The following is a 16,190-nucleotide window of genomic DNA, read 5'->3' on the forward strand; positions in this document are numbered from 1 at the left end:
CACACTCACTCACACACCCACTCACACACCCACTCACACACTCACTCACACACTCACTCACTCACACACCCACTCACACACTCATTCACACACCCACTCACACATCCACTCACAGACTCACTCACACACTCACTCACACACTCACTCACACACCCACTCACACATCCACACTCACCACGTGGACATCCACACTCACCCTGACACCCACACTCACCCTGACATCCACACTCACCCTGACATCCACACTCACCCTGACATACACACTCACCCTGACATACACACTCACCATGACATCCACACGCACCCTGACATCCACACTCACCCTGACATACACACTAACATTCACACTCACCCTGACATCCACACTTACCCTGACACCCACACTCACACCCACACCCACCCTGACATCCACATGCACCCTGACACCCACACTCACCCTGACATACACACTCACATCCACACTCACCCTGACATACACGCTCACCACGACACCAACACGCACCCTGACACCCACACTCACCCTGACATCCACACTCAGCAGCTCCCCACTGCCCTGGAGCTGCCCCTGTGAAGGATGGGGGGGTGCACTGGGGGGGGGGGGGGTTATTAAGGCGGCCCCCAGGGCCCCCTCTGTCTGGCTGGACCAGCAGCGAGCTGAGTCATCATTAGCATCGGGGTGGGGAGGATCAGTAATGAGGTACAGAAATACGCAGTCGTCATTAGGTTTTGCGTCGTACCCAGCCTATGCCTCTCTATGTGAGTCTACGACTCTCTGTGCGAGTCCGTGGATCTCTGTGTGAGTCTACGGGTCGCCGTGTGAGTCTATGGCACTCTGTGTGAGTCTAGGGATGTCTGTGTGAGTCTATGGATCTCTGTGTGAGTCTATGGGTCTCTGTGAGCGGCTATGGATCTCTGTGTGAGTCTATGGATCTCTGTGTGAGTCTATGGATCTCTGTGGGAGTCTATGGGTCTCTGTGTGAGTCTAAGGATGTCTGTGTGAGTCTATGGATCTCTGTGCGAGTCTTTGGATGTCTGTGTGAGTCTATGGATGTCTGTATGAGTCTATGGATCTCTGTGTGAGTCTATGGATGTCTGTGTGAGTCTATGGATCTCTGTGTGAGTCTATGGCTCTCTGTGTGAGTCTATGGATCTTTGTGTGAGTCTATGGCTCTCTGTGTGAGTCTAGGGATGTCTGTGTGAGTCTATGGATCTCAGTGTGAGTCTATGGATGTATGTGTGAGTCTATGGATGGCTGTGTGAGTCTATGGATCTCTGTGTGAGTCTATGGATCTCTGTGTGAGTCTATTGGTCTCTGTGTGAGTCTATGGGTCTCTGTGTGAGTCTATGGCTCTCTGTGTGAGTCTATGGCTCTCTGTGTGAGTCTATGGCTTTCTGTGTGATTCTATGGATCTCTTGTACGAAACCACAGGGCCATCAATAGAGATGCTCACTATGGCTTCTTCCTCACTTGAGTGAGTCGATCACTCTGAGATCACTCCGGTATCACTCTAAGATCACTCTGAGATCACTTTGAGATTACTCTGAGATTACTCTGAGATTACTCTGAGATTACTGTGGCTTTCTGCTGAGTCGTAGAGGCTACGCACGCAGTGTGGCTATCGGGTGTGCAGGCTGTGCAACTGCGCCGGGTACCACGGGTCGAAAGGGCCCACGATCCGGAGGACAAACTCCACCAGGTCCCGTGCCAACCACGCAAACCCACTAACCACTGAGTGTGTGTGCATACGGAACGAGTTATGATTGTGCGTGCGTATTGACTCGATTGTGTTAGATTTATATTCTTAGGTTTGTTCGGTAAAGTCACGTAGGTAAAAACATTTTTAAATTGATACAGCTGTCGTGGCTGTGACGGTTCCACCTGAAGACGGAAGCTTGTGTTGCCTCCGAAACGTCGTGATTTTTATTTTATTTTACTTTTATCAATTTAATTTTTTTTTACCTACGTGACTTTACCGATAAAACCTAAGAATATGAATCCTTGCAGTCACAAAAGCTTGAAATCTAGAATATGTTAGATTTGTTAACATAGAGATGACGAGACGGGGGTGGGAGTGAAGGGAGGGGGCCAAGCTGGAGATGAGTGGCGCGAGGATCATCAAAGTTTGAGCAAATGAAAAATATATTAGTGGGAATGAAGGAGGGCACCGCTGAGGCTACGGCGAAGCAGTTAAGAGGAGTTGGGTGGCGCTTTGGGTGATTTGTTTTAGATGACGTTCAGGAGTGGTGATTAGGGAACGAGACGTGTGGGAGAAGACTCGGAAGCTAGGTGGTGGATGGTGCTGAGATATTCAAATATGGGCAGAGTGGGGTGGCTCTCACTATATGGGCAGGGTGTGATGGCTCTCACTATATGGGCAGGGTAGGGTGGTGGCTCTCACTATATGGGCACGGTGGGGTGGTGTCTCTCACTATATGGGCAAAGTGGGGTGGTGTCTCTCACTATATGGGCAGAGTGGGGTGGTGGCTCTCACTATATGGGCAGAGTGGGGTGGTGGCTCTAACTATATGGGCAGAGTGGGGTGGTGGCTCTCACTATATGGGCAGGGTGGGGTGGTGGCTCTCACTATATGGGCAGAGTGGGGTGGGGGCTCTCACTATATGGGCAGAGTGGTGTGGTGGCTCTCACTATATGGGCAGAGTGGTGTGGTGGCTCTCACTATATGGGCAGAGTGGGGTGGTGGCTCTCACTATATGGGCAGAGTGGGGTGGTGGCTCTCACTATATGGGCAGAGTGGGGTGGTGGCTCTAACTATATGGGCAGAGTGGGGTGGTGGCTCTCACTATATGGGCAGAGTGGGGTGGTGGCTCTAACTATATGGGCAGAGTGGGGTGGTGGCTCTCACTATATGGGCAGAGTGGGGTGGTGGCTCTAACTATATGGACAGGGTGTGATGGAAACACAGCGTTGGTTTCCGTACAGGAATCCGATGTGTGGCGAGTATCCTCTCAGCGACGTGATTCAACGTGGCCCTTCAAAGACAACCCCCACTCGAGTTCACGAGCGGCGCGATGGCAACAGTGGAAGAAGCGAGCGAGCTGGTGGGGGGGATGGGGGGCACAGTGGGAAGGGGGGGGGCGGAATCGGGATAGGGGACCCCATTCACATCTAACCCCACCCCCCTCCTCCCCGCCACCGCCACAACGAGGAGGTGTTTATCTGCAGGCGGGAGGCAATAAAAGGTCAGAGTTGATTGCAGAGGATGCGGCATTCATCCCCTGGGAGCTAATTAGGGTCGCCTGCCAGGGCAGCCGAGCGGCGGGCTTTGAGCGAGCCCCGTCAGCCACACAATCGGCGAAGCGGGTTTGGGGGTAGGGACGGGTTGGCGGTCGCCTCGGATGAATGGCCTTGGGACGACATGAGCCACGGGCAGGGAGTGGTGGGCCGTTTATCCCGCTGTACTCGGAGGTCGGGCCGCTGCCGGCCTGGCTATCGAGTGTGCAGGCGGTGCAACTGCACCGGTGGTGGATCCAGGCCGGGAGAGGAGGTGGCGGGGGGCGAGGCGATGGGAGTGAACATTGGTGGTGGTGGTGGGTTTATATTTACCGGAGAAGAAAAAATCATGCATAAGCACGGATTGCGCAGAAGCGCTTCCCATCGTTGCTCTTATGCTTCGAGGCATCCGCTCAGCGATGATAACGGTAGCGGCGGTAGCTCTCACGCAGGGTGTGCGTCCATAGGCCGCGATGAGACAGACATCAAATCGAGTTTGTAGATACTACCGACGTGACTTTACAGAAAGACCCAAAGCGTATGAATTCCTGCAGTCACGAAAGCTTCAAGTCGAGTTTGTTTTGTTTTTATTATCCACAGAGCTGGAATGAGCTCAGTAATTAAAAATAAATAAGATTTTTAAATGACGTTTTTTTTCATATATATTACCGCGTGTTAGACCATCGATTCGCTCCTACACTTGGCACCGTGGCTCAATCGCGGGCGGCTGGAACCTTGGAGTCGAACCCAGATCCTGAACGGTGTCAATTCAGTGTCCACTGACACGGCCATTGGGAACCCACCGAGCCGCGTGACCACCTCTTGACAGTTCCCTGCAGAGGTGGGACAAAGTCATTGTTATGCAAGTCCAAGTCGAGTCGCAAGTCATCAAATTCATGACTCGAGTCTGACTCGAGTCCAAGTCACATGACTCGAGTCCACATCTCATAGGTGGGACAAAGTCATTGTTATGCAAGTCCAAGTCGAGTCGCAAGTCATAAAATTCATGACTCGAGTCTGACTCGAGTCCAAGTCACATGACTCGAGTCCACACCTCTGGTTCCCTGCCCATCACCGTGGGCTCCAGTAGCACAGTCTGAAGTTCGTGAGCTCGTCACACAGCAGTGGATCGAGAACGATCTTCATCGGGTCGGGCCAGCGTTGGGAAACTCCGCGGTCGTATGGCAAGGAAGCAACGCCTCTCTTGATTTGATTTCGAGACTTTACGATCTTAATTCTATGGGGCGCAACGGTTTGAGAGGCGTCACACTCGGACGCTCGTTGGGTTTTCTCTGGATAATCTGCGCTCCCGCGCGTGGGGCCAAAATCACTCGCGAATAGAATCGAGCGATCACTCCCACTGGCAGCCCCACGTCTACAGCACCTGGCAAGCCCTGGTGATGGTGGTGGCGGCTGTCACCCATCCGAGTAGGCTAGAACCCCGCTTAGCCTCCGCAATGCGAATTCGCGTCTTTTAACAACAACAACAACAACAAGCGGGCTCCTTGATTCCACTCAAGGGTTGATGGAGTGGAAATCCGCCCCGCCGGTGTGCGGGTGACTGCCCGTGTCCAGGACCCACGCCACCCACGCCACCCACGCCACGCACGCCACCCACGCCACCCACGCCACGCACGCCACCCACGCCACGCACGCCACGCACGCCACCTACCCCCTCACCGCCTCCAGCCTCAATTAACAGCTGTGCACGCCACGATGTTTGCTCTTGCTGCCGCTGTTTTACATTTGAATGGGCTCGCTCATTTGCATGTGAATAGCGGTGCTGGTGATGGAGGAGCGGACTAAGGTTCACGGAGGCCTGACAAGGGGCGCCTTGAAGAATCCATTTCTCCGCTGCGGCTCTTTACAATCGCAGCCAAGGAACGGAGCGCGTGTCCCAGAGGAGTACGTGCCCCGCGGAGATGGAGCGGCGAATTAAATCGGTCCGTGTACAGCAGGTGCCGGATGGATTCTTACATCGCAGGAAGGAAGGAAGGCCGCGTGAGATGGAGGCGGCTTGGGGAGGACTTCATCCAGCAGTGGATTGACCAATGGGTGATGACGATGGTGACATTGAGAGCCAACGAGCGGACTAGTCGCAGAGCAATACGCACACACTGGACTATACATGTGACCTGACATATGAACCCGTCACCAAGCCGCATTGACCAGCTTGGTGAAGTATGGTCAAACGATTCCCATGACCGCCACGGTGTGGGGAGGCCTCGCGTGCGGCAGCGGATTGCCAAAGGGCCGCGCATTGTTGATAGATCGTTGATGTGTCGCCCCTCCTCGGGCAGCCACTCTGTCCTGAGTCTCGACCACCGGCCGTCACTGGAGCGTCTGAGCGGTGACGTCCCTAACCCGCGCGTTCCTCTCTGACCCACGTGATCCCCTCCCTCTCCATCAGCGCCACCCCAAGCGCGCACCTCCCCATGCTTTTGCTCTGCCAATATCCGCGTGCCCGCGCGGCGAGCGCCCTCGGGGTGACCCCGGCATCTCTCGTGACCCCGGCACCTCTCGTGAACCCGGCGCTTCTCGCGATCCCCGGCATCTCTCGTGACCCCGGCCCCACTCGTGACCCCCGGCACATCGGGCGCGGTGGCGCTGCGCCCGGCGCGCGCTCCCGGGTGACGGGGTCGCGCGGCTCCACGCGGTGCGCGTCGCGTCTCCGCTGAGCCCAACCCCGACACGCGCACGCGGCTGTCTCTCCCCTCGCCCAGGTGCTCAGGCGGCGCTTGCATCGGGGGGACTCGCGTCCGGACGCCGACCTCCGCGGGGTCAACTCCGCAAGCCCGCGGCGGCGATGGGGCGCTGAGAGCGCGGCGGGCGGCGTCAAGGGATGGATGACTTCGGCGGCGGGCGTCGCGCGTGGAACGCCACCGCCGCGCTCGCCAACTTGACGGGCGCCGCGTCGGAGGACTACGACATCTGCCGCACGTCGCCCTTCTCCACGTCCTTCCTCATCGTCGCCTACTGCACCGTCATGACGCTGGGCCTCAGCGGCAACGCGTGCCTCGTGTTCGTGGTGGCGCGCCAGCGCGACATGCGCAACATCACCAACGTGTTCATCGCCAACCTCTCGCTGTCCGACATCCTCGTGGTGCTGCTCTGCCTGCCGCTCACGCTCGCCTACACCCTCATGGACCACTGGGCCTTCGGCGAGCTGCTCTGCAAGCTGAGCCCCTTCGTGCAGTGCACGTCCGTCACCGTCTCCGTGCTCTCGCTGGTGCTCATCTCGCTCGAGCGCCACCAGCTCATCCTGCACCCCACGGGCTGGAAGCCGAGCCTGCACCACGCCTACGCGGCCATCGCCGTCGTGTGGGCGGCGGCGGCGCTCGCCTCGCTGCCCTTCGCCACGTTCCACGTGCTCACCGACGAGCCGCTGGGCAACCTGAGCGGCGGCGGCGGCGGCGGAGACGCCGATCCCCTGGAGGGCAAGCACGTGTGCGTGGAGGTGTGGCCCTCCTCCTCGGCGCGGCTGCTCTACACCACGGCGCTGCTGGCGCTGCAGTACTGCGTGCCGCTCGCCTTCATCTTGGGCTGCTACGCGCGCATCTTCCTGCGTCTGCGGCGGCGCCGCGGCATGCTGGAGAGGCCCTCGCTGTGCCGGGAGGCGCGCGAGGCCTCCACGGGCCACTACGAGCACCGGCACGACCACCTGCAGCAGGAGAGCTACAGCCGGCGGGCGCGCCAGGCGCGCAGGATCAACGGCATGCTGGCCACCATCGTGGCGGCATTCGCGCTCTGCTGGCTGCCGCTCAACGTCTTCAACGCGCTCTACGACTGGCACCACCAGGCCGTCATGGGCTGCCACCACAACCTGGTGTTCTCGCTGTGCCACCTCACCGCCATGGCCTCCACGTGCGTGAACCCCGTGTGCTACGGCCTCCTCAACACCAACTTCCAGAAGGAGCTCAAGGCGATGGCGCAGCGCTGCTGGTGCGTGGCCGCCGCGGGCCTCTCGAGGGTCAGCGACGGCGGCGGCAGCGGCGGCAGCGGCGGCGGGAGGTCGGAGGTGGCGCGCGAGGCCGGCGCGGGACGGGCGGACGAGGAAGCGTTCGAGCACTTCCCCCTGTCCACCATGACCACGGACATGTCCAAGGACTCCATCAAGCAGCACTGCAGGACCAACTCGATGTAGCGGCGGGCGAGCGGGCGAGGGGACCCGCGGGGTGTTGCGTGGCTCTGGTCGCGTGAGAGGGTGCGGGTGGTGAGAGGGCGATGAGCCGTGCGCACTCGGTCTCCTTGGGGGGGGGGGGGGCGGTGCTGCTCAGTCCGCCGCTGCGTGGCGGCGAGCGGTGATGGACAGCGTGGGCGATTTGGACAAAAAACGCGGTGGTTTTCAGGGATATCACCACGGTCGTCCGGAACGCCATGGGGGTGATCTAGAAAGGGAAAACCACACACGCACACACACAACATGCATCGCTGGATTGTGATTGGTGGAGGCGGCTTGTGGATGAGGCCTTCGTCCAGCAGTCGATTGAACATGGCTCACGACAATGATTGGGAATAGAATGAGCGATGTGTAAAAAAATCCTGGGTTGGCTAAAATCACGCCACACAAACGTGTGAACAGTGAAGCGTGAACAGAGCTCCATGTGTATGGGCATCTATTGACACTACATATGACGGTCAATATGTGTACATAACATATATATTAATAGCTGTGTGTGTGTGTATATATACAGGGTGAGTGTTTCTCGCAGTGGTTAGTGGACCGCGCTCGAAACTCCGGTGAACTGAGTTCAATTCCGAGCCACGGCTAACATCAGTGCTGGGTGACATCTGAACCGATCCCGGGCCACCCAGTGCGGGCACCAAACCCGCACTGGGCGGTGACGTTTGGTCAAGTTTGGTGAAGTATGGTGACGTTTGGTGAAGTTTGGTGAAGTATGGTCAAACATCCGCCATGGCCGGCGCAACGTCCTTCACTCCGGGAGTGGATTGACTAAAGGGCTCTACACGATTACGATTGGGACTCAGTTGCTGCGCACAAGGCCTAAGGCAGTGGTTCTTCACCTGGGGGAAGGGGGGGGGGGCACACATCTTCTGTGGGTGCGAGATGCCCTTTTTGGGGGGGGGGGGGGTGCGAGACATGGGCAGATTTTATTTTTTTTAGAAGAGAAATCATCGAAAACACAAATTAAGGACGGGAACGTAAGTTAAAACTAATTTCATATTCTTGGTTATTTCAGTAAAGTCACGTAGAAGGGAAATAATAAAATAATATAAATATAAAAAATAAAAATTCTCACGACGTTTCCACTGCAACACAAGCAATCATCAGGTGATGATTGCTTGTGTTGCAGTCGAAACGTCGTGAGAATTAGTATTGTTTTATATTATTTTATTATTTTCCTTCTACGTGACTTTACCGAAAGAACCAAGAATATGAATCCCTGCAGTCGCGAAAGCTTTAAATCAAAATTTAAAACTACTTTGTTTCATCAAATCTATGTATGTATTAACATTACACATTTATTAGTATTATTATTGAGAACCAGCGGGGTGCAAGGCTGCAGTAAAGGTGAAGAACCACTTGCCTACAGGGGATAAAACGGCAAGCGTCCAGCAACAAACAACAGCCTCAAAAGTTCTAGCAGATAAACGTTCACGTGACTGTCGAAGTGAGCAAGGTGGTTATTGTAAGGGGGGGGGGGGGAGACGATGATAGGAGGAGGGAATTCCAGAGTGGAGCCGTAGTGAGGTGACCTGCAGTGTGGTGAGTGGGTGTGTGAGTGAGTGGGTTTTTGGGTGAGTGGGTGGGTAAGTGAATCAGTCAGTCAGTGAGTGAGTGGTGATTGAGCGAGCGAGTGGGTGAATGAGTGAGTGGATAGGTGAGTGGGTGGGTGAGTGATTGGGTGAGTAGGTGGGTAAATGGGTGAGTGGGTGGGTGAGTGTGTGGGTAAGTGAATCAGTCAGTGAGTGAGTGAGTGGTGATTGAGCGAGCGAGTGGGTGAATGGGTAGGTGAGTGGGTGGGTGAGTGATTGGGTGAGTGAGTGGGTGAATGGGTGAGTGGGTAGGTGAGTGGGTAGGTGGGTAAGTGAATCAGTGAGTGAGTGAGTGGTGATTGAGCGAGCGAGTGGGTGAATGTGTGAGTGAGTAGGTGAGCAATGAGCGACAAACTTGCTTCGTGAGTTTGGAGAGTGAGTGAGTGAATGCGTTGGCTAGTGAGTGACTTTAGTGAGTGATGAGTGGGACGACGGTGTGGCTGTGCAGTAGTGCTGCAGGTTGAACGGACAAGACTGCGACAGTCAAGAGTCGTGTGGGGACCGCGTCCTCCACACGGGCGCGTGATATCGCGCACGCGGACACGAGAGGGAGATGGGGTGCACAGGGAAGATCGCAGAGGGCTTATCGGCGTTTTGACAACGCACCCGTCGTGTGTTTTTGTGTTCTTACTCTTGGACTACGGGGCTAAGCGCGGCGCTCGAGGTTTACGCGGCGTGCTCACGGAGTCGCTCCCGGCTCCGTGAGCCTCGAGCCACGGCCGCGTTCAGAGCGCGCCACGGGATCGACCTCCCGCGGGCGTTAGAGCGGCGGTCACTTAAGGGCTAAGTTCCAGGCTTAACCTATGGGATGAGGTTAGCGTTGGCATGTAAATGAAGGTTTCATGTTTAGGGTTAACTTAATGACGAATTGGGACAACGGGGTTGAGGCTCGGGGTAACTTGGGGGGGGGGGGGGGTTGGGGGGGTTAGGACGAGGGTTAACTTAAGGGCTTGAGTTAACTGCAGGGTAAATGTTCGGTGTTGGGGTTAACTGCTACGGATGACGTCACGGTCAGGGTTAACTGTTCACGCCGATGCGGGGCATCATCTCGCGTTGTGCGCGCGCGCGCGCGTTTGTCACGTGGCTTCCCCGCGTGGCTGTGCGTGATCCGGGTTTAAACAAAGACACCCACACGCACACGCACGTGTGTGTGTGCGTGTGTGGGTGTGAGCACAGAGAGACACGGGGAGCGGTGGTGTAGTGGTTAGCGCTCCGCTGCCCTACGAACCTAGCGACCCGAGTTCGATTCCCGCTCAGGGACAACACCAGTGACGATTATCTGAACTGGTCCTGGGCCTCCACTAGGTCGACTCAGCCCAAAAAATGAATACCTGGCGCGGTGTGTAGTAAACATCACTACTGGGGAGACAAAAGCGGCCGGGCGTGGTGCTGACCACCCACCCCCTCGTGTATTGTGCCGGCCTTTATAGGTGCACTTTCCCCCACAGTCTGTTATAGGCTATACGGGGGACCTTTGTCTTTGTGCACAGAGACACGCAGGGGTCGCCTGAGGTCGTCGAATCGCGAGTTGAGCTCAGTCCTCAAGTGGGGGGCCCGGGGTGTGGGGATGGGGGGCTGACACAAAGCGTGGGAGCGGCACGGCAACTACCCCCCCCCTACAACCACCCACAACATTTAGATAGGAAAGAATGGGGGACAATATGCTCTGCCCCCCTCGATTCATATATTGCATGAACCCCTTTGGTACCTGGATACCCTTTTGCTACTCCACGTGGGTCCCCTTGGCCACTCCACGCGGACCACGATCGCGATTCGAGCTGTCAGGCATCATCCTATCTTTGAGATCATGAAACAAATCCCGTGGCTGCCCCATGGATAAACTGGCCCTCCGCCATGGGAATGTGGAATTTCCACTCCCGCCTTTAGGGCCACCAATAGGCATCAAGTTCCGGGTCATTGCTCGATTGAGCAGAGAGACGCTGTTGTTTTGATGGTAAAGCCCACCATGTCACCGCTATTGGACAAACATCCCAGACGCTGAAACATTGCCATGCAAACGACCCATTGGGGATTACACAGCAGCAGCAGCAACATCGCCCCCTACTGGCAGCAGACGGCTGCCCCATAATTGTGTCAACTCTTGCGAAGGAAGCTCATCTTGAGTTGTCACCGGATGGGACAAAATCAACCCGAAACCATCAACACACAACAGCAACCGCCATTCGCACACTAAGTGGCGGTAACGTCACCACGGCGCTTGTGCCAGGCTAGGTGCACTTTAAGGCCACGTGAAGTGCCGAACGCCCGCCGGCAGGAGCTCACGCGACAGACCCAGCAGGTGCCACGGGTCGACTGACTGAGATGACTGCCCGATGCACCAACCCGTACCCCTTATTGCGCCAACCTGCTGTGTTTTAGCCGCCCGGCGCTCCGCTCATTGTTGTGAGCGTCGCTCCTTATCCCACACACGCGGACACAGAGAGCGCCTAGAATCCGTGAAAAGAACCACAGAACCGTCCACGGCGTGCAAACCGTGCACACAACCCGCTTCGTGATTCGTGTACCGGTGGCATCGGGCATCTGCCACAAGCCGTGTCCCACAAGCGCTCGGTCGTGCCCGCGTCGAGACGACACGGAGAGCTGCCCGCCAGTAATGGTCACCTGCCACTGCACTCTGGCTCACTCGGCACGTGGCGCTTCCAGGGAGCTGTGGAGGGAGCTGGGGGCTGCTGATCGTCTGACAGTCACGAGTCGTGCAAAGTGGCCCCCCGAAGATTAGCGACAACATCGTCCGGGGCCACTCTCGCGCTAATTCGACGCTTCGCGTGGAAATTGGGCCGCAAGGCGGGGCCGGAGGGAAGGAGATGGGGAGGGGTGGGGAGGGAGGAGGGTGGGGAGGGAGGATGAGGGGGGGAGGCGGGGAGGGGGATGAGGGAGGGAGGGAGGTGAGGGAGGGAGGTGAGGGAAGGGGGGAGGGAGTGGGTAAGGGAGGGGGGAGGGAAGGAGATGAGGGAGGGAGGGAGGTGAGGGAAGGGGGGAAGGAGGTGAGGAAGGGAAGTGAGGGAGGGGGGAGGAAGGGAGGGGTGAGGGAGGGGGGAGGCGACGGCGCCCAAAGTGTGAGGCTGCTGCTGCTGCTGCTGCGGTGAGAGGAAGACGCTGGGTAAATGGCGCCTCTCTGACGGGCTCGAGATGAGCGTGCAGGTGACTCCTGCCGCTAGGAGCCGCATTCGAGAGCAGTGCCGGATGAAGCTAGTGCTGGGCCTGCAGCACATGTTATGAAGGGACCCTAAATAAAATAAGAATAAAACACGTACATTTTAAAACACAAATTTTTCACTTGCATAGTAAAGTTATTTTATTTTTTCATTTGCTATACAGCCAGATAATACGACAAATCGCTAACCTTAAACACCAGTCGTTCATACAAGTTGAAGGCGGTATAATACTATAGTAATAGAGCAAGTGCCGAATCACTGAACCGGAATTGATAGCTTGAAAGCATTTAGCGCGGGGCCCTTGAAAGTGCGGGGCCCGTAGCTACATATGTAGCTACTGTTGCTACGAGGATAATCCGGCACTGTCCGAGAGGCATGCCGGATGTGGTGTGCGAAGCTGCTGTGTAATTTGTGTTTTGTTTCCAAAATCAGACGTGACGTACGCATGTATGTTGAACGTCTTTCGCACCGTACGTAGCCCAACCGCACTCATCGGAGGTGCGTGGGGGGGGAGAACACCAAACGAAACTCACGAGAAGCAGTTCTCACGGAGTGCGTTTTTTTTTTTCAAAATGATTTAAAGTGCATGGCTTCGGTGGCTTCCTAATATCGCGACGAAGAGCGTTCCAGACGGCCGCAGAAGGAAGTGGCGATGATGACGACAGTGATGATGATGATGAGGAGCAGGAGGAGGGATTTGCGGCCGTGACAATACCACGGCTCTCGCAGCACCACGGCCGTGGTGTTGTTGTCATCTTGGTCGTCGTTGTTGTTGTTGTTGTTGTCAGACGCCACGCTTGCCTCTCCCCCGCTTTTAAATCCGCGACCCCGCGTGGAGGACCCCCCCCCCCTCGCCCCGCCCCCTCCTCTCGGTGGAGGAGCGAGGGGCGGGGCTCCCCCGGGGCTGCTCCCCAGGGCGCGAGTCCGATGGAGCTGCGCCAGCCTCGATTTAAAGCTTTCGTGGCTGCAGGGATTCATCTTCTCGGTTCTTTCGGTAAAGTCACGTAGAAGCGAAGTAATAAAATAATAAAAATAAAACATGATAAAATAATTATCACGACGTTTCGGTCACAACGCAAGCAGCCGTCCTCTCCTGAGGACGGCTGGTTGCGTTGTGGCCGAAACGTCACCTGAGGACGGCTGCTTGCGTTGTGGCCGAAACGTCGTGAGAATTATTTTATTACGTTTTATTTTTATTATTTTATTACTTCCCTTCTACGTGACTTTACCGAAAGAACCAAGAAGATGCGCCAGCCTCGTTCGGCAGGAAGAGGCCTCCTCCGGCTCCGCTCCGCGCGAGTGGAGCCCAGCACAACTCTTGCCGATCGCGCAGCCGCTGTCCTTGGAGGTGTCCGTGGAGCCCGCTCGGTCTGGTTCCCCCCTGGCTCCGTGTGGAGCCGCATCGCTATCAGTGGCTCCGTGCGGCTCCACGTGGCACCACGTGGCTCCACGCCACCGGTGTCCAATTGTGCCTTGTTGACGGGGGAGGCCCTTGGTGGTGTTGTTGTGCACAGAATTCCAGTCGGGGTTCCAGGAGTCACCGGGACCCCGTGAACCCCAGTGGTGACGTGGGACCCGGAACAGGGGGCATTACGGTGCGTAACGCGCAGTGTCGCCTTATTAATGAACAATTATTGTCGAATCTGAGAGTGAGGTTGTAATGTGGACAGACGGCCATATGAATGTGGAATGGACACCACTTTCCGTTGTTTGGCAGTGGATTACGAGTGCCACCCTGTTGCTCGCATGAGCGGGGATACTTTTATTTTTAGTACAGGAGGCGCAAAGGCCCAAATACGTCAAGCGGCCAGCAACACACAGCGCTGTTAAGCAGGTTTCTAAGCGGCGAGGGTGCAACACGCTTCGAATGAGTAGCCACGAAACTTGAGTTTATCGGTGCCGCGTGTAATTGCCCACTCGTAACCGCCTTGAACCAAGTCCAGTGACCACGCTGTGAGCAGAGCCTGGGAAAGGTGAGGCGCTAGGGGACCTACTCCACGGGCGAGCGAGTCGGAGGGCCGTGATCGTGACCCGGACACGGGCGCGACTCTGTTGATGCGGGGCCGCGCGAGGTGGTGGGAATTCTCTGCCAGGTGTGGATATTGTCACGCGGACCCACGGCCCCCATCGCCGGGTCCGCTGGTCGGGTCGCGCTCCCGCCGCCGCCTCCGCGGTTGTCCGTCGTTGGTGACGGCGCCTCCCTCTGACACAGAGAAAACATCCCCGTCGCGAGGGCGGAGCGTGCTGTGAAGAAGCGATGAATGTTTGCATGGCGCTCGCAATTTGTTACATTTGCGGTGCTTGACGAGCGCACGCACGCACACACACACACATGCGCACACACACGCATGCACACGCACGCATGCACACACACGCATGCACACACGCATGCACACACACGCACACACGCACGCACACACGCGCACGCACACACACGCACACACGCACACGCACATACGCGCACGCACATACACGCACACACGCACACACACGCACACACGCGCACACACGCGCACACACGCACACACACACACGCACACATACACGCACACACGCACACACACGCGCACGCACACACGCGCACGCACACACACGCACACACACACGCACATACGCGCACGCACATACACGCACACACGCGCACACACGCGCACACACGCACACACACACACGCACACATACACGCACACACGCACACACACGCGCACGCACACACGCGCACGCACACACACACACACGCACACACGCGCACGCACATATACGTACACACGCACACACACGCACACACGCGCACACACGCGCACACACGCACGCTCAAATACACGCACACACACACACGCACACATACACGCACACACGCACACACACACACACACGCACACATACACACACGCGCACACACGCACACACACACACGCACACATACACGCACACACACACACGCACACACGCACACACACACACACGCGTACACACGCGCACACACGCACACACACACACGCACACATACACGCACACACGCACACATACACGCACACATACACGCACACATACACGCACACACGCACACATACACGCATACATACACGCACACGCACACATACACGCATACACGCATACATACACGCACATACACGCATACACGCACACACACACACTGTTCGTTATCAGTTTACAGCGCCCGCGCCCGTCGTTATTGTCTCGACGGCTGATTTCGCCACTGGGCACTTTGCCCAAATGCCCTCGCTGCCATCTCGCGCTGCTGTCATCTCGCTCTGCTGCCCTGCGCTTTTGCCTCAATGCGCGGCGTGCACTTCGAGACTCGCACGCGTACATCTCGCATGTTTGTACAAAGACAAAGACGCGCACACACTCGTGCCACGTGCGCGTCGAGTGGCTGTGACGTCACAAGGGGCCGATGCACGCGGACCCTTTAGGGGGGGGCCACAGCCGTGTCCAGGGCCTTGGTCTGGCAGCGCACTCCGCAATGCTGCGACGCAGCGATCGATCCTCCAGCGACACGTGGTCACCGAAGCTGCAGCATCACCGCGCTGCTTGTGCCAGGCTAGGTGCGCTCGGCGGCCACGTGGCGTGGCGGAGGCTCGCCGCCACGGTTGTCTCGATGAAGGCCCAGGATGTCGTGGGTTCACGGAGCGGGGTGACCGGCAGACGCGGCTCGCGCGCCGGTGGGAGGGAGGAAGGAAGGTAGATATGGGAGGGAGGGAGGTGAGCGAGGCAGAGAGGGAAGGAGGTGAGGGAGGGAGGGAAGGTGAGGGAGGGAGGGAGGTGAGGGAGGGAGGTGAGGGATGGAGGGAGGGGAGGGGAGGGAAGGAGGAGAGGGAGGCAGGGAGGTGAGGGAGGGAGGTGAGTGAGGGAGGTGAGGGAGGGAGGGCAGGTGAGGGAGGGAGGGAGGGAGGTGAAGGAGGGAGGTGAGGGAGGGAGGGGAGGTGAGGGAGGGAGGGGAGGTGAAGAAGGGAGGTGAAGGAGGGAGGTGAAGGAGGGAG

At 57.3% G+C, this 16,190-nt stretch overlaps 1 protein-coding gene across 2 annotated transcripts in view; it reads left to right on the forward strand.

Moving 5' to 3' along the window:
• LOC144946431 (neuropeptide Y receptor type 1-like) overlaps positions 1–11,833 on the forward strand; it is a 16,869-nt gene extending 5,036 nt beyond the window's left edge. Inside the window, exons 2-3 of one of the 2 annotated variants that reach the window (XR_013639894.1) lie at positions 5,956–10,755; positions 10,815–11,833. Coding sequence is in view for 1 of the 2 variants with exons in the window: in XM_078875280.1 (XP_078731406.1) it covers positions 6,075–7,376 (1,302 nt within the window). In the remaining variant the exon portion in view is untranslated. Of the gene's footprint in view, positions 1–5,955 lie in introns of both variants that reach the window. The other variant, XM_078875280.1, reaches the window with a different exon arrangement.
• The last annotated feature ends 4,357 nt before the right edge of the window (positions 11,834–16,190 follow it).

The sequence above is a fragment of the Lampetra fluviatilis genome, chromosome 41 (assembly GCF_964198595.1).
Source record: "Lampetra fluviatilis chromosome 41, kcLamFluv1.1, whole genome shotgun sequence".
Lineage (NCBI taxonomy): Eukaryota > Metazoa > Chordata > Hyperoartia > Petromyzontiformes > Petromyzontidae > Lampetra > Lampetra fluviatilis.